General features: G+C 45.9%; 1 protein-coding gene across 27 annotated transcripts in view; it reads right to left on the bottom strand.

The window, feature by feature from the left end:
* The window catches only part of gyg2 (glycogenin 2), a 145,694-nt gene that overhangs the window by 73,293 nt on the left and 48,201 nt on the right, over positions 1–24,200 (bottom strand). For all 27 annotated transcript variants that reach the window (XM_085999650.1, XM_085999646.1, XM_085999651.1 and 24 more), the window contains 3 exons: positions 23,159–23,321; positions 15,058–15,184; positions 8,409–8,631 (listed from right to left, as the gene is read on the bottom strand). In XM_085999650.1, the coding sequence (XP_085855776.1) occupies positions 8,409–8,631; positions 15,058–15,184; positions 23,159–23,321 (513 nt within the window). The remainder of the gene's footprint in view (positions 1–8,408; positions 8,632–15,057; positions 15,185–23,158; positions 23,322–24,200) is intronic.

The raw sequence follows: 24,200 nt of genomic DNA, 5'->3' as shown, positions 1-24,200 counted from the left end.
CAACATCACTAAAACAGATTATCTGGTCATTATCACATTGCTGTTTGTGGGAGCTTGCTGTGCGCAAATTGGCTGCCGCGTTTCCTACATTACAACAGTGACTACACTTCAAAAGTACTTCACTGGCTGTAAAGCGCATCCTGAGGTCGTGAAAGTTGCTATATAGAAGTGTTTTGGGTTTTTTTTAATATCTCAATGATACATTGAAAATCAGGGCATTTTACCACAGACAACATGGCTGAGAAAAACGGCAGCAGCATTTAAGCCTCAGCTGGTAACACTCTCGCCTCGGAGTGAGTGCCAGCCTGCGATTTCAAGGCCCACCTGAACATATATAATCAGGCCCACACGTTAGAGCAGCACTGAGGGGGTGATGCCTTGTCAGCGATGAGATTTTAAACACAAGTCGCGTCTACCTGTTCTGGTGAACGTTAAGAGATCTCAAGGCACTATTCAAAGACAAGGAGGCTCACATCCCTCTCTGAACTAGTACTAGGATTGGCGGAGGGGGCAGAGTGCTTGGATTTTTCCATATAATCCTGGTTCAGATTTTGCACCTTGAAAACAGCTTTAGGTCACTTTAAATGCAGGAGAGGGAGCGATTTCCACCCCCCCCCCCCCCGACTCTTCAATAATCTATTGTTGACTAATTACCCCAAAAGAAAAACAAACACAGTTTTAGTGAAGGCCAACAGCAACAGTAAATAAAATAAAAGGTGATGGATACTTAAAAGGGTGTGCACAATGGTGTGATTGTTTATGCCTAGTGCAGATCACACTTAGAAACATAGAAGATAGGAGCAGGAGTCGGCCATTCGGCCCCATGAGCCTGCTCCGCCATTCAATGAGATCATGGCTGATCATCCAAATTCAGTACCCTGTCCCTGCCTTCTCCCCATATCCCTTGATCCCTTTAGCCTTAAGAAATATATCTAACTCCTTCTTGAATATATTTAATGAATTGGCCTCCACTGCCTTTTGTGGTAGAGAATTCCACAGGTTCACCACTCTCTGGGTGAAGAAATTCCTCCTCATCTCTGTCCTAAATGGCTTACCCCTTATCCTTAGACTGTGACCCCTGGTTCTGGACTCCCCTGCCCTCGGGAACAGCCTTCCTGCATCTAGTCTGTCTAGTCCTGTTAGAGTTTTATACATTTCAATGAAATCCCCTCTCATTCTTCTAAACTCTGGCGAATATAAGCCTAATCGACCCAATCTCTCTTCATACGTCATTCCTGCCATCCCAGGTATCAGTCTGGTGAATCTTCACTGCACTCCCTCCGTGGCAAGAACATCCTTCCTCAGATAAGGTGCAACATGTATGCATACCTGAACAGGGTGCAAGGGTTAACGCACCTGAACAAACTACTACGCTTGCACACTGAACTCCAGAAGCATCTCAATACATTCATAGAATCATAGAAATTTACAGCACAGAAGGAGGCCATTCGGCCCATCGTGTCCGTGCCGGCCAAAAACCCACATTCCAGCTCTTGGTCCGGAGCCCTGTAGGTTACGGCACTTCAACGACATATCCAAGTACTTTTTAAATGTGAAGAGGGTCTCTGCCTCTACCACCCTTTCAGGCAGTGAGTTCCAGACCCCCACCACCCTCTGGGTGAAAAAAGTTCTCAACTCCCCGCTAATCCATCTACCCATTACTTTAAATCTATGCCCCCTGGTTATTGACCTCTCTGCTAAGGGAAATAGGTCCTTCCTGTCCACTCTATCCAGGCCCCTCATAATTTTATACACCTCAATTAAATCTCCCCTCAGCGTCCTCTGTTCCAAAGAAAACAACCCCAGCCTATCCAATCTTTCCTCACAGCTAAAATTCTCCAGTCCTGGCAACATCCTCGTAAATCTCCTCTGTACCCTCTCCAGTGCAATCACATCTTTCCTGTAATGTGGTGACCAGAACTGCACGCAGTACTCTAGCTGTGGCCTAACTAGTGTTTTACACAGTTCAAGCTGTACAGTGGGGCTCGACGAGAACCTCCATAGCATAGCTACACCTCAACCGGCAGGGAGGAACTGGCAAAGGTGAAAAGTGGAAGAAATTGAGCCAGAAGGTGTAGCCAGGTCGTTAGGGTGGGACTGAAATCACTCAATCCTCCAATGCAAGAAGTCGATGGAGAATTAGTCTCTGGATGCCACTCCTGAAGGAATGAAGATTAATAAGGGATGACGGGAACCATGGCTCCAAGGGACATGGTTCCAGCAGAAGGGCCAGTGAACATGTAAAGGGACAGGTGGCGAGTGGGAGACTCGAGTGATCAAGGGGATGGGCAGGTAAGGCTGCGGCAGAGACTTGGAGTGCAAAACCATATGCTCCCTCTCTGGTGCACCGATAGAGTTCATCCTGGAGCATGCACACTTTGAGAGTTAGGGGAGCAGTCGGTGGTCATGGGAACAAATAGTGGTAGAGCTGATGAGGTCTTAAACAGGGAATACGAAGGGAGCTAAAAGCAAGACCTCAAGTCAGCATTGCAGAGATTACTGCCTGTGCCAGAGCAAGATTAAGCAACAAAAAGCACTAATGGAAAAAGGTCAGAGCAAATGCTAGTAGGGCACTGGGAACAGATGACCTTACACAAGAGTGCACTTAAAAAAATCGAGGAGAGCGAGAGGAGCGCGCGAGAGACTGGGGGGGGATGGGGGAGGAGAGCGAGCGCGCGAGACGGGGGGGTGGGGGAGGAGAGCGAGCGCGCGAGAGAGACGGGGGTTGCGGGAGGAGGAGAGCGAGCGCGAGAGGCGGGGGAGGAGAAGAGAGCAAGAGCGAGAGACCGGGGTGGGGGAGAAGAGAGCGAGAGACGGGGGTTTGGGGAGGAGAGCGAACGCGTGAGAGAGACGGGGGTTTGGGGAGGAGGAGAGCGAGCGCAAGAGACGTGGGTTGGGGAGGAGGAGAGCATGAGTCGGGGTTGGGGGAGGAGAAGAGAGCGAGAGAGTCAGCAAGAGAAATTTAAAGACAGGTGTTCTGGGTCTACATAGCGTGAGTGTGTGTTTGTGTGTGAGCGCGCGTGTGTCTCGGGGTGTTGATCGTCAAATCTATTTGGTCATCACTGAAAAACAAAACCCATGTGACCATCTGTCCTGGCGATAAACATTACCAACACATGAATGCAAGGTCAGAGACAAGTGCACAGCGTAAACATTAAATGCTGTAAATGCTCAGCAGGTCAAGGCAGCGTCGTTGGAGAGAGAAACAGAGCTAACATTTCAGGTCTGTGACCCTTTGCCAGAAGTGGAAAACGTTACAGATGTAACAGATTTCAAGCAAGTCCTGTTCTGACGAAAGGTTACAGACCTGAAACAATCTTTCTCTTTCTCTCTCTCTCTACAGATGCTGAGTATTGCCAGCATTTTCTGATTTATATTACAAAATGTTGCCTTTTGTACACAAGCCGACCCTTTTAACCCAGCGACTGGGGCTGTTATTAGGAGGCTTGATTGAGGTGTATAAAATTATGAGGGGCCTGGATAGAGTGGACAGGAAGGACCTATTTCCCCTAGCAGAGAGGTCAATAACCAGGGGGCACAGATTTAAAGTAATTGGTGGAAGGATTAGAGGGGAGTTGAGGAGAACTTAATCACCCAGAGGGTGGTGGGGGTGTGGAACTCACTGCCTGAAAGGGTGGTAGAGGCAGAAACCCTCATCACATTTAAAAAGTACTTGGATATGCACTTGAAGTGCTGTAACCTGCAGGGCTACGGACCAAGAGCTGGAAAGTGAGATTAGGCTGGAAGGCTCTTTTTAGTCGGCCGGTGCAGACACGAAGGGCCGAATGGCCTCCTCCGTAAACTTCAAGGACTCCCACCCTCGCCTCACCCGTAGCCCCGGCATTCAAAACCCCCCCCCGGCACATTTTACAGCGCACGCCGTCGATTTAGACAAACAGTTACCTGGGAGACGGCTAAGGACGCGCGGTCGGTTGAGTCACGGGGGGGGGGGGGGGGGGGGGGGGGAGAAAAGGAGAGAGGAAGGTGCTGCCGGCCAACAAAACCCGAAACCGTCCGCTGTGGTCCTGCCGCCCCGCAACCCTGGCCTCATGCCATCCGCCGGCTGCTCTTTGCCCCGGGACAGGGTGCCGTCTCTCGCCCAGCGGGCCGATCTTTGGCGCAGGAGGTGTGCCACTGGTCCTCCAGCTGCTCCCTAGCCCCGCCCCCTTTCAGTGTGGCACTCTGCAGCAAGTTTGCAGCAAGACCCTTTCTCAGCAAGTCACTTTGCAAAACACATCAGCAAAAGCAGACGATTGTTGATGATCCAAAACAAAAATGACCCGCGGCATTTAATAAATACTTTGCGTCGTCTTCACTAAAAAGAGAAGGAATAATAATGGGGGGAAAAAAACTAAAAAAGATAATGAGAAAATAAGAAAAAGAGCGGGATAAGGAAAGCCAAGAGGGAATCTGATGAAAAAAGTTCCAAAAAAGTCAAATGGGATAACATTTTACAAATGTATCAATTAAATGAGAATTGTTCAAAGTGAGGTGGGACCGCTGAGAGGAGGGGATGGTCAATTTTTAGAAGATGATTAAATGCCTCTGCTAATTTTTTTTTTTTTTTTAAGAATGTTGCATCGCCCTTTACTAAAGAACATTAAAAACATAAGAAATAGGAGCAGGAGTAGGTCAATCAGCCCCTCGAGCCTGCTCCACCATTCAATAAGATCATGGCTGATCTGATCCTAACCTCAAATCTACTATCATTCTACATCCCGCCCGAACCCATGTGATCTCCTGGGAGAGGCGAAAAACCAGATAAAAACCCAATGGCCAATTTGGGAGAAAAAAATCTGGGAAATTCCTCTCCGACCCATCTAGGCGATCGAAACTCGTCCAGGAGATCACTCTGTCCCTATATTTTCACAGTACTTACCTTCTGTAAAAGGTGATCTCCACCCCAGCCAGGAACAGGAATAGAACCATCTCCTGAATTCTAACAAAGAAGTAGGAGCAGAACCAGGCTACACGGCCCCTGGGCCCGCTCCGCTACCCACAGGGCCATGACCATTCCGAACCTAGACTCATGTCCAATTTCCTGCCCGCTCCCCATAACCCCTAATTTCCTTTACTTCTAGGAAACTGTCTATTTCTGTTTTAAATTTATTTAATGATGTAGCTTCCACAGCTTTCTGGGGCAGCAAATTCCACAGACCTACTACCCTCTGAGTGAAGAAGTTTTTCCTCATCTCCGTTTTGAAAGAGCAGCCCCTTATTCTAAGATTATGCCCCCTAGTTCTAGTTTCACCCATCATTGGGAACATCCTCACCGCATCCACCCGATCCAACCCCTTCACAATCTTATATGTTTCAATAAGATCGCCTCTCATTCTTCTGAACTCCAATGAGTAGAGTCCCAATCTACTCAACCTCTCCTCATATGTCCATCCCCTCATCCCCGGGATTAACCGAGTGAACCTTCTTTGTACTGACTCGCGAGCAAGTATGTCTTTTCTTAAGTATGGACACCAAAACTGTACGCAGTATTCCAGGTGCGGTCTCACCAAAACCTTGTACAACTGCAACAATACCTCCCTGTTTTTATATTCTATCCCCCTAGCAATAAAAGCCAACATTCCATTGGCCTTCTTGATCACTTGCTGCACCTGCATACTAACTTTTTGAGTTTCTTGCACCAGGACCCCCAGATCCCTTTGTACTGCAGTACTTTCCAGTTTCTTGCCATTAAGATAATAACTTGCTCTATGATTTTTCCTGCCAAAGTGCATAATCTCACACTTTCCAGTATTGTATTCCATCTGCCAAGTCTCTGCCCACTTACTTAGGATATCGGAGAGGTTGCAAGCAAGATGAGGGATACTCCTTGTGGTATAACAACAGAAAATGCAGGAAAAACTCAGCAGGCCAGGCAACATCCGTGGAGAGAGAAATAGAGTCAACGTTTCAGGTCGAAACCCTTCGTCAGGACGTGGCGGATGTAGCATACACTGACTTCGGGAAAGCCTTTAACAAATTACCGCATGGGAGGCTACTAGAGAAGATTAAGGAGTGTGGAATTAGGGGGGAGGATAGCAAACTGGATTAAAAAATAATATTTAGAAAGGACAAAACAGAGGAGGAAGAGTTAAGGGGAGTTTTTCCAGAGTGGTTGGAAGTGGGGAGTGATATCCCTCAGGGTTCAGTTCTGGGCCACTTCTGTTCACGGTGTATATCAATGTTTAGATATAGGCCTAGAAGTAAGAGTGGGGTCCAAAAATGCAGATGATAGGAGGTATAGTTCATTCTTTAGATCAAATGAAATTGCAAAAGGGATATTAATAAGATGGGGGAATAGGCTAATAAATGGTGCATGGAGTTCAATGTCAGCAAGTGCGAGGCAATGCATTTTTGTTAACAATAACTGCAATAAGTATATTCTGAATGGAAGTAGGCTTGGTGCTGTGAAAGAGCAGTGGGATTTGGGAATATAGGTTCACAGGACTTTAAAGGCAGCAGCTCAGGCTGATATCAGAATTCTAGGTTTTATCGAAAGATGGATAGCGTGTAAAAGTCGAAACGGTAATGATGAACTTGCATAAAGCCTCAATAAGCCCTCAGTTGGAATACTGTGTGCAGCCGAGCACTGTAGGAAGGATACTGAGATTTTAGACAGGACACAAACACAGAATCCCTAGGAATAACAGAAAACACTGGAAAAACACAGCAGGCCAGGGCAGCATCTGTGGACAGAGAAACAGAGTTAACGTTTCAGGTCGATGACTTTTCATCAGAACTGGAAAAAAGCAGGAAAAGGAATAGATTGTGAAGCAAGTTTAGGGGCTGGGAAAAGGGGGAGGGGATGAAAGAGCAAAAGGGAAGGTCTGTGATAGGATAGAAAGCAGGAGAGATTAAGAGACATTAACAGATATTCAAGGCAAGAGGAGATGGTAATGGGACAGGTTAAGGAACAAAGGATAGCTATAGAATCCCTAGGATTCTGCCTGGTACAAGGAAATACAAATACAAAGAAAGACTTCAAAAATGGGATCTACGGTAAACAGCACGAGAGGGTGGAACACAGACGGTTTCTAGTAGGTGATGGCTCAAGGATGAAGAACCGTAGATGCAAGACTAAATGCGAGTTCTTTAGAACGGAGAAACGTCTTCACACACAGAGCGGTCAGGTTGTGGAATTCACTCCAGGGTTAATGGTGGAGGCAGAAACAATGTCAACATTCAAGATTAGATTGGATAGGTGGAGGAAGGAATAGGGGGTTGAAGGGATATGGAGACAAGGTGGGTAAATGATGGGCCACTGGCCTATTTCCATGTGATAACTTCTACGCACTTCCCATTAGTACAAATGTCTATTGTTCACGTGATTTGGCAGGTTAAAGTGAAATAACAACTCTAGATAATGTTCTCCCATAACATTTGTACAAATCAATTAAAGAACTTAATATTCAGCTCGAGTGGCAGTTTGCTTCAGTTGGATGCACTTTATTGGAGTCAGAAGGCCGAGTGTTCATGTCGTACTGCAGGACTTGAGCACATTATCTCAGTTGGCACTACCACTTAGTACTGAGAAGGCACAGAACTGTCAGAGGTGCTGTCTTTTGGATGAGTTGTTATGGTGGAAAAGATTAGGGTTTAAAGCACAGTGTATTCACACTAGTTTTTTTTCCAACAAAAAAAAGCCCGAGACGATGGAGATTGTAGTGAAAGACATGTGTGAAAGACATATCCCGTTCAAAGCACAGTGGAAAATCTTGGTATATGTTATTAAAACAAAGAAAAGAACGACATGCATTTATTTAGCGCCTTTCACGCCCACCATACATCCTAAAAAGCACTTTACAGCCAATTAAGTAACTTTTGAAATGGAGTCACTGCTGTAATGTAGGAAACGTGGCAGCCAATTTGTGCACAGCAAGCTCCCACAAACAACAATGTGATAATGACCAGATAATCTGTTTTAGTGATGTTGATTGAAGGATAAATATTGGCCAGGACACTGGGGAAATCTCCACTGCTCTTCCTCAAAATAGTGCCATGGGCTCTTTTACGTCCACCTGAGAGGGCCTCAGTTCAACATCTCAATTCAAAAGACGGCACCTCCGACAGTGCAGCACTCACTCAGTACTACACTCGAGCGTCAGCCTAGATTTATGCGCTCAAGACCCTGGAGTGGGACTTAAACCCACAACCTTCTGACTCAGAAGCGAGGGTGCTGCCCACTGAGCCACGGCCGACACTGGTTAGTTAACTAATGATAGTTAAATATTAGGCAGCACAGGCAAATCCCTAAACATAAAAAAAAGGTGCTCACACTGCTTACAGGACTAACTGGTACCACTGTGCACAAGAAAATATCTAAAAGACAAAATGTTAAACTTGCAACCAATTCTAAAGCACTTTGGGATTTACCAAGGATGCGAAATGCAAGTTCTCTCTGCCTAGCTTACCATCTGATGATCGACACTCTTTTCCTCTACCTCCTCACGTGGTGCCAACAACGGCAAAATGCAAGTGATGTAGATGCCCCACCATGAATTCAGGAAGTCTATAAACATCGAGTCGGTGGGGGACATAGTTTCCTGTAGAACGCTCTTTGTCTCAGCACTGTACTCGTGATGCCATGGCTTTGTTGGCCCCAGAAAATGAACCACTTTCGCAGTGGAGCCAAACCTACAAAAGGTCGCATAGAAAACACAGATTTTAAGACTTTAAAAAAAAAAGTAAACATTTCACATAAAAGCACAACAGGAAGTTACAGTGGCCTCCAGAGGATCAAGGACGAGTGCATCATGAAGAATGTAGCCTTCTGTCGGCCCAAAGGGGCACCGACGACATTTACAATGGCAGATAATAAAATGCCGATATTTAAACATCAGTCGCAATTCTTAATATTGAATATAAAGCGCAGAGCTGATGGGAGGATGCGGGGGGAGGATCCTTTGAAGTATTTTGCTGTTTGTTATGTATAAAAATACATGGTGAACAACTAGGTATTATTGGCTACATCAACAACTTGCATTTATATAGCGCCTTTAACCCAGTAACACGTCCCAAGGCGCTTCGCAGGAGCGATTAGCCAACAAAATTTGACATCGAGCCACACAAGGAGATGGCCACGGACAGATAACCAAAAAACTTGGTCAAGGAGGTAGGTTTTAAGGAGCGTCTTAAAGGAGGAGAGAGAGAGGTGGGGAGGTTTTGGGAGGGAATTCCAGAGCTTGGGGCCCAGGCAGCTGAAAGCACGGCCGCCAATGGTGCAACGATTAAAATCGGGTTTGCGCGAGAGGTCAGAATTGGAGGAGCGCAGAGATCTTGGTGGGTTGTAGGGCTAGAGGAGGTTACAGAGACATAAGAACATAAGAAATGGGAGCAGGAATAGGCCACTTGGCCCCTCGAGCCTGCTCCGCCATTCAATAGGATCATGGCTGATCTAGGGCATGACGGGGTGGGGGCGAGGGCATGGATGGATTTGAAAACAAGGCTAAAGGATTTTATAATCAAGGCTGTTTCCAGACGGGGAGCCAATGTAGGTCACCCATCACAGGGGTGATGGATGAACAGGACTTGGTGCAAGTTAGGACACGGGCAGTAGAGTTTTGGATGAGCTCCAGTTTATGTAAGGTAGAATGTGGGCGGCCAGCCATGAGAGTGTTGGAATAGTCAAGTCTAGAGGTAATGAAGGCAGGGGTGAGGGTTTCAGCAGCAGGTGGGCTGAGGCAGGGGCAGAGATGGGCGATTTTACGGCGGACTTGGTGATGGAGTGGCTATGTGGTCGGAAGCTCATCTCGGGGTCAAATAGGACGCCAAGGTTGCGAACAGTCTGGTTCACCCTCAGATAGTGGCCAGGGAGAGGAATGGAGTTGGTGGCAGTGACCAAAGACAATGGTTTTGGTTTTGCCAAGATTTAGTTGGAGGAAATTTCTGCTCATCCAGGACTGTCGGACAAGCATCGTGACAAATCAGAGACAGTGGAGCGGTTGAGAGAGGTGGTGGTGAGGTAGAGCCGAGTGTCGTCAGCATGCATGTGGAACCCGACGTGTTTTCAGATGATGTCACCAAGGGGCAGCATGTAGATGAGAAATAGGAGGGGAGCGAAGGATAGATCCTTGGGGAACACCAGAGGTAATGGTGCGGGAACAGGAAGAGAAGCCATTGCAGATGATTCTCTGGCTATGATTGGATAGAGAAGAATGGAACAAGGTGAGGGCAGTCCCACCCAGCTGGACGACTGAGGAGAGGTGTTGGAGGAGGATGGTGTGGTCAACCATGTCAAAGGCTACAGACAGGTCAAGAAGGATGAGGAGGGATAGTTTACTGTGGTCAGTCACATAGGATGTCATTTGTGACTTTGAGAAGGTCCGTTTCAGTGCAGAAACCTTTTTTAAAGGAAGGGGGAGATGATGGCAGATTTGAAAGGGAGGGGAACAGTACCCAAGGAGAGGGAACCGTTAATAAGATCAACTAACATGGGGGCCAGGAAGGGATGTTGGGTGGTCAGCAGTTTAGTGGGAATAGGGTCAAGGGAGCAGGTGGTGAGTCTCATCAACAAGATGAGCTCAGAGAGGGCATGAGGGGAGATAGGAGAGAAACTAGAGAAAGATGAGAGTTCAGGGCTAGGGCAGGAGGGATCCTTAGGTGATGTTTGGCCCGGTGGGCTCAAGGAAGGGAGGGAAGCAGCTGAATGTCACTAAGATTGTGACCATCCAAAGAAGCCCAAGAGCTCCTCGCACTTGGAGGCGAGGGTGGAGGAGGCATGGGAGAGGGGTTTCAGAAGACTGCTTGTAGTGAAGAGGAGAAGCCGGGGGTTACCTTTGCATTGCAGAATGACCCTGGAATAGCGATGAATGGCTAAACTAGTTGTCCACTATAAATGTTCAAGTCTGTGTTCCTTGGACCTAAGGGAGTGAAGATGAAGGCCATACTAGGGGGAACTACCAGTGAGAGAGAGCGATTAATGGATTTAGTGGGGACAAGGGCATTAAAGGTGGGGGAAGAGGGTGTGATTCAGCAGATCAGTAGCTGCAGAAAGGTCATGGTGAATGGAAGGCCAAAGGCTAGACAGTTGGGGAATTGAAAGTGCTGCTGTAAGTGGCACGGAGGAAGTGTTTTTTTCCCAGGGCAGACACAGAAGGAAGTGGGCTTGGGAAGGGGAAGGGGGATGCGAGTGGAGGGGGATATAAGGAAGCAATCAGAGACGACCTTATCTGTGATTGACTCGATGGGAAAAGAGAGGCCATGTAAGATGGCAAGGTCGAGGAGGTAGCCTTGAATATGGGATGGGGAGTTTATATGGAGGAAGTGATTAAGGGAGGATAGGGGATGCAGTGAACTCAGAGGAGAGTGGGCATGAGTACTGAGGGAGTGCTGCACTGTCGGAGGTGCTGTCTTTCAGATGAGATATTAAACTAAGAGTCTGTCCTCTCAGATGGACGTAAAAGATTTCATGGCGCTATTTCGAATAAGAGCAGGGGTGTTCTCCCCAGTGTCTTGGCCAATATTTATCCCTCAAGCAACGTCACCGAAACAGATTATGGGACCTTGCTGTGCGCAAATTGGTTGCCACGTTTCCTACATTGCAAGAGCTTTGGGATGTCCCGAGGTTGTGAAAGGCGAAGGCGCTATACAAATTAAGTCTTTCCTCGAATTGACCTAGTAGGGACTTATGGTCCCAGTTATATTATGTTGCTGATATCAGCTCAGATTCAGGATTTTTAAGGGTTAATTCCATCAAGGTGATAAAGTTAGCATCACTGAAACAAAAAGGGTTTTGGCATTAGCCCACCTGGGAGTTAATGGGTTTGCCATTGAAACTGTTATCCATGCTAATCTGGGACAATGGGCAACTTGTTATCTCATTTCAGCATGCCATGTAAGGGTAGGAAGAAACTGTGTTCTTGCATAAAAGCAGCATGGGATCGGCCATTGGGAATCCACTTGTGGGAGGGGCAGTGGCTGATTTAATTGGCAGCTCTACTGTCCAACCCCCACAGAGGGGAGGAGTCCAAGATCACAGCGCCAAATTGCCTGTCCAGGGGGGCCACCAAAGAACAAAAGCCTACAGGTTTGTCTGTTGATAAGGTCTGCTGAGAAATGCAGGAGAAGCTTGGCCCAGTCTTCAATAGATTTGTTCAAGATGTTGGCAAGGCCACATTTATTGCCCATCCCCTCGTTGCCCTGAGGGCATTAACAGTCAACCATGTAGTGTGGGACCGGAGTCTCATGTAGACCAGACTGGGGTTGGGGGTGGCAGTTTCCCTTCCCTGAAGGACATTAGCGAACCAGTTGCGTTTTTAACGACAATCGGGTAGTTTTGATGGTTATTTCTTAATCTGGTGCCAGCCCACAAACCACCAGATTTTAATGAATTCAATTTCCCAACCGAGTACAAATACATAAGTTGCGACACAAGCCATAAAAAAAAGCAAACCAAGCACTAGGGTTTATTTCTAGAAGTACAGAATTAAAAAGTAGGGAAGTTATGCTAAACCTGTACCGAACCCTGGTTAGACCACACTTGGAGTACTGCGTACAGTTCTGGTCGCCATATTATAAAAAGGATATTGAGGCACTGGAGAGGGTGCAGAGAAGATTTACAAGGACGATACCAGAAATGCGAGGGTATACATATCAGGAAAGGATGAACAGGCTGGGTCTTTTTTCTCTTGAAAAAAGGGTGAGGGGGGACCTAATAGAGGTCCATAAAATTCTGAAAGGTTTTGATAAGAGTGGATACAGAGAGAGTGTTTCCACGTGAGGGGAAGAGCAAAACTAGAGGCCATCAATATAAGATAGTCACCAAGAAATCCAATAGGAAATTCAGAAGAAACTTCTTTACCCAAAGAGTGGTGAGAATGTGGAACTCGCTACCACAGGGAGTGGTTGAAGCGAATAGTATAGATGCATTTAAGGGGAGGTTAGACAAGCATATGAGGGAGAAGGGAATAGAGGGTTATGCCAATAGATTTAGATGAGGAAAGACGGGAGGAGGCTCGAGTGGAGCATAAACGCCGGCATGGACTGGTTGGGCCGAATGGCCTGTTTCTGTGCCGTATATACTATGTAACTTGCCACGGTAGGATTTGAACACTCAACCTCCGGATTGTTAGTCCCCTACCATGACCACAATCTTCATTCATCAACAGGAGCAGATGGTTTCTCGAGACTCATAACCCTAGTGGGGGAGGGGGATAGTGACAGGGAAAGGACAAGGGGGTTAAAAAAAGAAAGCGGTAGCCTGTGATTGATGGGTCTGTTGGCGAATCACTGAATGGGGAAGATGTTAGAGGGGCAGTTCTCCCACTGCCTGGAAATGCAGAGAAAAGAATAAAAGGGACTCGTGTGAAGGTCAGTCAGTCAGTCTGGTTACTTCTCGGGGAGGGAGTCAAGTCTAGGGAAGGAAAGCCTCCTCATCTCATGTTTACGAGAATCTGGAGGCTAACCAGGAAAAATTAAGTGCCCCTATGTGATGTTTTATTATTTTTCTTGTTCACAAGAGAGATCTGAATCTAGTTGGATTTCCCTTAGCAGAGAGGTCAATAACCAGGGGGCATAGATTTAAAGAAATTGGTAGAACGATCAGAGGGGAGTTGTAAGCAGTTGGCTCAGACCCCATGGGTTTTTAACCCTTATTAAAAACTGGACAGGCTGTTTAGGGGGGGGCGGGGGAAGCAGTGAAAACCCACTCAAACTGGAGATGACTCATTCTTATGGAAACGAACTGTCCTTGGGAACAATGGCCCGAAAGGCCCACTCCCAAGTCTTGATTAACAAGGCTGACGACTCATTGTTCTAGTCAAGATGAACTCATCAAGTTAATCGGCAGGAAGGTCGAAAAGAGATCAAAAACCATTCCCCCAGGCCATGTGTCCATTAATACCACAGGCTGCAGTTTGTGTATTGGAGGGGTATATTAGAGAGCAGTTTGGATAGCTCTCTCTCTCTCTCTCTCTCTCCTGCCCTCCACACAACGGAACATCAAGGGGAGCAGAGCCTTGCTCTTCCAACCGAGACGGACTTCGACTGAGGCTGGGACTCGCATGCTGCAAGGCCGGTACGGAACCAGGTGGCCGAGATGTACGGGAGAAAGCTGCGAGCAAGAGCAAAAGGGGCAATCTAGGTGAGCATTGCCAAGCCTACACACCCACAGGATCACTTAGCTGTGTGAGGGGGGTGCCTGTATGTTCCTACCAAACCAGAGGGGGTTTAGCGTTGGAAGGGTCCTGTGACAGTTTAGTCCACGGGAGGGTGTTTTTAGGTCGTGGTAAGTCAGCACGGCAGGGGCTTGTTGGACAAGTCAGGGTTGTACTGTTTTAAACTGTACTGTTGTGTTCACACCACTCGTACTGTATGCGAGTGGAGTGGTTTTTGTTAACCTTAATAAACACTGTACGGGTGAGCCCAAAAATGCTGTCCGTGTTCAAATCTGTCCTCAGTAATCCCTATCGTCCAGAACTTGTAGTAAGGGGGTTTGCGCGCTCGCTACGGGCGGGGCGAAACCACTTACAATAATTGGCGATTGCGGCAGGGGCCGTAGGAAATTGGCCACCACAAAAAACGGTTACACAGTTGAGGAGAACTTTTTCACCCAGAGGGTGGTGGGGGTCTGGAACTCACTGCCTGAAAGAGTGGGAGAGGCAGAAACCCTCATCACATTTAAAACGTACTTGGATATGCACTTGAAGTGCCGTAACCTATAAGGCTATGGACCAAGAGCTGGAAAGTGGGATTAGGCTGCTTAGCTCTTTTTCGGCCGGCACAGACACAGTGGGCCAAATGGCCCCCTTCTGTGCTGTAAATTTCTATGATTCTAAAGGTGATTATAAACACTACTCTAGACATCAATTTTCTGTCTGTAAAATAAAGCAGCTTAAATGATGCATATCTGGCCTCATCTCACTAGTGCTGTCACAGTACAGATGACAAGGGGGCATTATTGTTACGGCCCCAGGGTACGCAATCATACGGTCAGATATTGAAGCCTGATTGTTTGCAGCTTCCGGCATACGTTATGAAGCTGTGCAAGACCACCACTGCAAACAAGGATTTCACAGTAAAAACGTTGCCTAGCTTAACATAATAAGATAAAACCATGCTTACTGCTTGAAGGCAGGGAGGTAGCTATATGTGGCAAAGCCGCAGAGGTTGTAGATAAACGGTAGGTGTTTGTGGATATCCTTTGTAGACCAGCCACTAAAGAAACTATTCAACAGGCCTTGGTCTCCTCCTAATGTACAGAACAAAAAAACGTGTGAAGATTGCCACAATAGCAATTAATAATAGTCATAAAGAAATACATTACTTGAATCTTTATTATTAATGGAGAACAAAATAAGATCAAAAACTATTGGACCAGTGAGGTGTTTTGGTTTTTTTAATCCCCCTTGTCCCTTTTATACTATTCCCCAGCCAAAATGGACAGGCAATCAACTTGTTCCCAGGGCCATTGCTTGCAGCGGAGCCAGCTCCCAGTAGGTAAACCAAAGAGCAGCCAAAAAGGTGACTAAGTCCCCATATTTTCTTCCCGTCTCAAAAAAAAGGTGGAGGGGAAGGAGTAGGGATTGAGAGTGCAACTTTCCACTAGTATCTCTTAGTCAAGAATCAAAGAATCATAGAATAGTACAGCACAGAAAGAGGCCATTCAGCCCATCGAGTCTGTGCCAGCTCTTTCGAAGAGCAATCCAGTTAGACCCACTCCCGCGCTCTTTCCCCATATCCCTGCAATATTTTCTCCTTCAAGTATTTATCCAATTCCCTTTTGAGGGTTACTATTGAATCTGTTTCCACCGCCCTATCAGGCAGCGCATTCCAAATCCTAACCACTCCTTGCGTAGAAAATGTTTTCCTCATAGAAACATAATAGGAGCAGGAGTAGGCCATTCGGCCCTTCAAGCCTGCTCCACCATTCAATGAGATCATGGCTGATCATCCAAATTCAGTACCCTGTCCCTGCCTTCTCCCCATATCCCTTGATCAATTTAGCCTTAAGAAATATATCCAACTCCTTCTCGAATATAACTCCTTCATGTCGCCTCTGGTTCTTTTGCCGAGAATGGAACTGGCGTATCAATAAAATACTTCAAGTTTGTGCAACAGCTCATCGTGTTAGCCAACCGTCTCAACACGGTTCATACAAGAGAGTGAAGTAAGGTAGATAGACACGCATGCAGCCATATCATGCCAGAAACAGAGGCAATGGGTTGATTGACCAGTTCATTTGTGTTTTAGTTGTTACGGGAATATTGCCCCGGGCGTTATGAGAATGGTATTCTACTCTACCAATAATATAAAAAGATCTTAACCTTCATCTGAAACAGGCTGATGGGACCTTCCTTTAACATCGCATCCAAAGGATGGCACCTCTGGCAATGCAGCACTTCTTCAGTACTGTACAGAAGTGGCAGCCTGCATAGTGAGCTCAAGGCCACAGTCTTTCAACTCTGATCTGGCCACCCCTCCTGGTCGAAGTGGTTTGGAGCAACAATGTACTGTCTTGTGGCGGAACCACCAGAGGATTACAGACACTTGTATATAATTCCTTTTACAGCAACGTAGTACAGCTGGGGGCTGCACCTTTAATGTATCTGTTAACTGTACTAGGGCTTCTTCCCTGTACTCCGCATGATGACGTCATGCCGTCCGTCACGTGATCTCTCAACGGCAGGAAGAACGTGATGACGTCAGAGCTCGGAACCTGTTAGCAGTTGAGCTCGGAACCTTCCAGCAGTTCCAGAGAGGCTTTCAAGCAGACCAGACCTATTTGCATTGTATCCTACAGTTTCCTGTACAGCTTCGTTTGTTCATTAAATGTTATTGTTTTTGATTTTCTGAGTCGATCTCAATTCTTCGGCTAGGAACCCCAGTTCCTACAGTCTCATCATTATTTGAGGAAAGCAGTTGCATTTTCTCCAGAATCCACCAGCTAACAATCGAAGTTCTCCCTGTCCTTCAAAGGGGCCAGCCAGTTATGATTTTCAGGAACAAAACAACATATCTACTAGCATAAACTTATTTTAAATATATCATTTCCTAGCTGTTTAGCAATAATAAATACAGCACAAATCACTTCAAACTAAACAATCCGGCTGACTTTACATGGGCTTACAGCATTGAAACGTGCCATTTGGTGTTGCACCTCCACAGCAGTAGTCCTAATCCCATGTGCCCGCTCTGTTCCCATATCCCTTTACCTTCAACCACCTAACCAACCTATTCTTAAATGCTGACATGGTGTCCCAAGCTAACCCAGGTAGTTACCAGGCCAAAATAACAACAGAAAATGCTGGAAGCACTCAGCAGGCCAGGCAGCATCCGTGGAGAGAGAAACAGAGTTAACGTTTCAGGTCTGGGACCCTTCATCAGAACTGGAAAAAGCTGGAGATGTAACAGATATTAAGCAGGTGCAGAGACAGGGGGTGGGGGGGGGGGGGGGGAGCGGGTAGGAGGGGAGGAAGGAATTGAAGAACATACTGTGCTTAGGGAAGAGGCAGGAAAGATAAAATGTTGCAAATGGGAGTGGCAAAAATCATACAGCATGAAAAATTACCAGGCCAGTTGGTTTAGCATCTGTGGTAGGGATAAAATTGGAATCATTAAAGATGAAATTATTAAAATATCTAGATGATGAAGAAAAGAAAATATTTGGAAGCAGCCGACACAGATTTCAGAAAGGAAGATCATGTTTGACAAACCCGATAGTTCTCTGAGGAATGCAAGAGTAGGAGGAGGCCATTCAGCCCCTCGAGCCTGCTCCACCATGGATAGACTGGATGGGGAAAATGCAGTGGATGTGCTGTATATGGACTTTGAGAAAGCCTTTGGACAAGGTACCACGCTGCATTTTAGAAGCAAGATAGTACACATGGTATAACACATCCTTATAGAGCAGCGCATGTTCTGACTTACTATGAGCAATGCCATGGGAAAACTGCTAGTATTCAAATAAAGAGGAGAGTTAGAAATAACCAGGTGCTACGAAAGGCTACATGATAAAAGAAGAACTTGCATTTATATAGCGCCTTTCACAGCCTCAGGACATCCTAAAACGCTTTACAGCCAATTAAGTACTTTTGAAGTGTAGTCACTGTTGTATTGTACAAAACCCTGTGGCCATGATACACACAGCAAGGTCCCACAAACAGCAATTAAATAATTGACTGGGTAATCAGTTTAAGATGCTGGTTGAGGGAAAAATGTTGGCCAGGACATCGGGGAGAATGCTCCTGCTCTTCTTTAAATAGTGTCATTGAATCTTTTACGTCCACCGAGTGCGCAGACTGGGCCTCGGTTTAATGTCTCATCTGAAAGACGATACCACTTGACAGTGCAGCACTCCCTCAGCACTGCACTGAAATATCAGCCTGGATTATGTGATCAAGTCTTTGCAGTGGGACTTTAACCCACAACCTTCTGACTTAGGAGGCAAGAGTGCTGCCAACGAGCCAAGGCTGATAATTTAATTTCACCTATGGGTCCCAGACCCAAACCTTGTCTGAACTTCTAAATCAAGTCTCAATCCAACTCTTGGATAACACTAATGGCACTATGCATCGTAGCAACAGTGTGGTAAAGTTGGCTTTCTGATCTCGGTCTTGCCATCAGGCAAAGTTCCCAGAAGAAGCCCTTGAACCAAAAAAAATTCTGGACAGATTCAAAAATCAGGTTTCTAGGCAAGCCTAAAGCCATTGCAAAGTCAATAAATTAGCATTAAACTGGCCGTCTCTCTCAGACCAGTGGTGGAAGTGAGAAATGGAAGGGCCACAATAGTGGGCACTTCAGACAGAAGCAGTGTAGGGGGAGTTTTGTCCTGTATACAGCAGAATCTAATGACTGTGCCAAAAGAGAGACTAGGCTGTGCCATTCCTCACCCCAATGAGCATAACAATTCAACAAATAAATCTGAATAGCCAAAGATTGTTACTGAATTGTTAACACTTGTCTTAATTTTATGACAAAAAGCAACTTGAAGTTCCATTAGTGAAAACAGCCAGAAACACAAGTCAACTTACAAAGTGTCACCGTAGCCCTGCAATGAAAACAGAGCACCGATAGACTGCTTCTAGTGGAGCAGACCTGCGATATAAACACATTGGCCCAGATTTTGCGGTAAGTGGTGAAGGAACGGCGCTTGCCCTGCACCTCGCTGACAGAAACGTGCTCCAATCCTGCGTCTGATCTAGCGCACCGCCCTCTACAGGGCATCTGTGGTGTCAGTGAACAGGACAAGAAAAATCGAGGCTCTTCAACCAATCAGACTGAAGAATCTTCACTGTGACACGCAGAGTCCAAACCAGGAAGTATAAAGCAGGAAATAGAAATTCGATTCACATAAGAACATAAGAAATAGGAGCAGGAGTAGGCCATTTGGCTCTTTGAGCCTGCTCCGCCATTCAATAAGATCATGGCTGATCTTCTACCCCAACTCCACTTTCCTGCACGATCTCCATAGCCCTCGACTTCCATAATATCCAAAAATCTATCATCTCTGTCTTGAATATACCAACGACTGAGCTTCCACAGCCCTCTGGGGTAGAGAATTCCAAAGATTCACAACCCTCTGAGTGAAGAAATTTCTCCTCATCTCAGTCCTAAATGGCCAACCCCTTATTCTGCGATTGTGGCCATTGGTTCTAGACTCCCCAGCAAGCGGAAACATCCTCCCTGCATCTACCCTGTCAAGCCCTGCAAGAATTTTGTTTGTATCAATGAGATCACCTCTCATTCTTCTAAACTCTAGAGAATATAGGCCTCGTCTCCTCAATCTGTCCTCTTACGACAATTCCCCATCCCAAGAATCAGTCTGGTGAACCTTTGTTCACTCCCTCTATAGTAAGTATATCCTTCCTTAGGTAAGGAGACCAAAACTGTACACAATACTCCAGGTGTGGTCTCACCAGAGCCCTATATAATGGCAGCAAGACATCTTTATTCTTATACTCAAAAAAGGCCAACATAACATTTGCTTTCTTAATTGCTTGCTGTACCTGCATGTTAACTTTCAGTGATTCATGTACAAGGACACCCAGGTCCCTCTGAACACCGACATTTCCCAATCTCTCACCATTTAAAAAAAACCTCGGCTTTTCTATTTTTCCTACCAAAGTGGATAACTTCACATTTCTCCACATTATATTCCATTTGCCATGTTCTTGCCCACTCACTTAGCCTGTCTCTATCCCCTTGAAGCCTCTTTGCATCCTCCTCACAACTTACATTCCCACCCAGTTTTGTATCATCAGCAAACTTGGATATATTACATTTGGTCCCCTCATCCAAATCATTGATATAGATTGTGAATAGCTGAGGCCCATGCACTGATCCTTGTGGTACCCCACTAGTTACAGCCTGCCAACCCGAAAATGAACAGTTTATTCCTACTCTCTGTTTTCTGTCAGTTAATCAATCCTCAATCCATGCTAGTATATTACCCCCAATCCTATGAGCCCTAATTTTGTTTAATAACCTCGTGTGGCACCTTATCGAATGCCTTCTGAAAATCCAAATACACCACATTCATTGGTTCCCCCTTATCTATTCTGCTAGTTACAACTTCAAAAAACTAACAGATGTCAAACATGATTTCCCTTTCACAAATCCGTGTTGACTCTGCCCAATCCTATTATTATTTTTCTAAGTGCCCCGTTATCATGTCCTTAATAACAGATTCTAGCATTTTCCCTACTATCGATGTCAGGCTAACTGGTCTGTACATCCCCGTTTTCTCTCTTCCCTCCTTTCTTAAATAGTGGGGTTACATTTGTTACCTTCCAATCCGTGGGAACCATTCTAGAATCAATGGAATTTTGGAAGAATTAAACCATTGTATCCACTATCTCTATAGCCAACTCTTTCAAAACCCTAGGATATAGGCCATCAGGTCCAGGGGATGTATCGGCTATCAGTCCCATTAATTTTTCCAGTACTATTTTTTACTAATAATGTACAGAAAGTGATACAAAGATTGGGAAAGACAGATGGGATTAAGGGGGAAGAGATAAGAGAGACAGAAAAAGTAAAGTGGCAGAAGGTGGGTAGTGGTGTTCCACAAGTATCAGTGCTGGGGCCACTGTTGTTCACAATTTATATTACAGTAATGATTTAGACCTTGGAATCAAAAAGATAGTTTCTAAGTTTGCGGATGATACCAAATTTGGGGGGGGGGAGATAGCCAATACTGAGGAGGACTGCAACAAATTACAAGAAGACATTAATAAACTTGCAGAATGGGCATATAATTGGCAAATGAAATTCAACACAAATAAATGTGAGGTATTATATTTTGGTAAGAAAAACAGGGTAACATATTACTTGGAAAATAAGAATCTATAATGGGGTAGAGGTACAAAGGGACCTAGGAGTACAAATACACAAATCACAAAGTATCGACACAGGTTAACAAGGCCATAAAAAAAGGAAACCAAGCACTAGGGTTTATTTCTGGAGGGATAGAATTGAAAAGTAGTGAACTTATGCTAAACTTGGACCACACTTGGGAGTACTGTGTGCAATTCTAGTCGCCATATTATAAAAAAGGATATAGAGGCTCTGGAGAGGGTGCACAGAAGATTTACAAGGATGATTCCAGAAATGCGAGGGTATACCGATCAGGAAAGGATGAATGGGCAACTTCTGGCTCTTTTCTCTTGAAAAGAGAAGGCTGAGGGGTGACCTAATAGAGGTCTTAAAAATCATGAAAGGTTTTGATAGAGTAGACACAGAGTGTGTTTCCACTTGTGAGGAAAAGCAAAACTAGAGGCCATCAATATAAGACAGTCACCAAGAAATCCAATAGGGAATTCAGAAGAAACTTCTTTGCCCAGAGAGTGGTGAGAATGTGGAACTTGCTCCCACAGGGAGTGGTTGAAGTGAATAGTATAGATGCATTTAAGGGGCAGTTAGATAAGCATATGAGGGAGAAGGGAATAGAGGGTTATGCTGATAGATTTAGATGAGGAAAGACAGGAGGAGGCTGGAGTGGAGCATAAACATCGGCATGGACTGGCTGGGCCGAATGGCCTGTTTCTGTGCCGTATATCCGATGTAAAAAAGTGTTTTTAAATCTCCAACATTAATTTTCTTCTGCGGGAATGAGACAGCACATTTATAAAATTAAATTTTCAGGGCCACAGAGGTTGTACGGCAGTAATTATCACTTACAATGCCATTAAAAACTCACTTACTTTTGAATGCACCAGTCCTAACTTTTTCAGCCTTTTTTTTTTAAGTGCAGAACTCGTGGGCAAGCAATGTTCTCTTTAAACTCCGTGACCCCTCTGCCGGTGGGCCAGCTTTTAAATAGAAAAACCGCGCCACGTGGAATTCTGAATGGCCCGGCAGCCCGTTAAAGGGGTCGCGCGGGCCAAAAAAAAAGTTAGAGGGAATATTTGTGGGCAAGTGTCCCGAGTTCACACCGTTGCATTCATTTCAGTGCAGAGTTTTATCAGCGAAGACTGCAACAGCGCATCCTGTGGAGGAACGGGGGTCTCTCTGATAACAACTTCCAGATTTCCACTTTTAAATGGGCATGTGCGGATGCCAGAATTTGCTGTCCGATTTACCCAGTTATAACGGTGAGCAAGGTTAGCCCCACCGTTATTCTTAACCCAAAAATCCAGCCCATTACTTCCAGGACTGCTTCGGACCAGCTAGACTGAAAGAAAAAAAAGACTTGCATTTCTATAGCGCCTTTCACGACCACAGGACGTCTCAAAGCGCTTTACAGCCAATGAAGTACTTTTGAAGTATAGTCACTGTTGTAATGTAGGAAACACGGCAGCCAACTTGCGCACAGCAAGGTCCCACAAACGGCAATGTGATAATGACCAGATAATCTGTTTTTGTTATGTGGATTGAGGGGTTAATATTGGCCAGGACACCGGGGAGAACTCCGCTGCTCTTCTTCAAAATAGTGCCATGGGATCTTTTACGTCCACCCGAGAGTAGACGGCGCCTCGGTTTAATGTCTCATCCAAAAGACGGCACCTCCGACAGTGCAGCACTCCCTCAGTACTGCACTGGGAGCGTCAGCCTAGTTTTGTGTGCTCAAGTCCATGGAGCGGGACTTGAACCCACAACCTTCGGACTCCCGAGGCGAGTGTGCTACCCACTGAGCCACGGCTGGAGTCATCCCATCACGTTCGGTCCCTTTAACAGCAATAAAGTCTGGATGAGCGAGCCTGAACTGGACTGGAATTAGACCTACCATCAAAACTACCGTTCTCAGTTGCAAACTGTAGTAACTGATTGTAGGTTTCAATGGAAGGCCTGTATACGAACACCCCAGTGTTGAAGCAATCTGGCCAGCCAGGATCTGGGGCAGCAGAGAGCTCTTCTCTTTCAAAGAGATCATCAATGTTACTACACACCTGTAAAATGACATTTAAAAAAAAGGCTCTGAGGTTGACATTCCAACTTAGATCGTTAAAAGTGACTAACTTGTAACTGTGCAGTGCAATTATCCCAGTGGTTTAAACATTTTCTGGTAAAATACGTGCAACGGATTAAAATAATTCACGCCTTCACTTGAAAGACCAAGAAAATTTAGTTGCAAGTGGAACAATCAAACAGTTAGAGGACCCCACATCTCTGCTGTATTTCCCAGGACCTCAAGACTTGGACCCCTTACCTCCTTCGGATTTCCGAAAGCAGATTTTCCTCTGTTCTGTGCCTGGAGAATAAAATTCGATGATTCCCGCATGTCGGGCAAAGGAAAAAAAGGGCAGAGACCCGCTAGCTCACGACTCCGCCCCATTGCGTCCCGCCAGCATTTCCGAGGGTTTCCCCATGAGAGTCGACGATGTTTTTTAGTGAATGCCAGCCCAGCTTAGCTATTTTAATGAGGTGAGGGGGCCACTCCCATAGCAGCACCCCTCCCCTCCCCGATTCAACTTCCTTTAGCAACACTCGCTTAGACTCCAGTCAAACATGGGAGCTAAGACCTTGCAGGGCTACGGGGATAGAGCGGGGGAATGGGACTGACTGGATTGCTCTACAGAGAGCTGGCACGGACTCGATGGGCCGATTGGCCTCCTTCTGTGCCGTTATGACTCGAAGACCTGTCCCTGGGACCTACCCCTCAACGACAGAGAAAGGCCAAAAGACATCTGGGCAAATGTGAGATCTTCGATTCAAATTCCACAACCTCTATAAAAGAATATTTTGCAAAGCAATCAGGGCCATCCGACTGCCGATCTCCAGCAGCAGCCAGAAGGACCCAAATCTCAGAGGGCTACAGCTGTGCTCAA

The sequence above is a fragment of the Somniosus microcephalus genome, chromosome 10 (assembly GCF_052327205.1).
Source record: "Somniosus microcephalus isolate GS21.2 chromosome 10, FLI_Smic_1.0, whole genome shotgun sequence".
In the NCBI taxonomy this organism is placed as follows: domain Eukaryota; kingdom Metazoa; phylum Chordata; class Chondrichthyes; order Squaliformes; family Somniosidae; genus Somniosus; species Somniosus microcephalus.
This window is presented reverse-complemented; position numbering and strand designations above follow the sequence as displayed.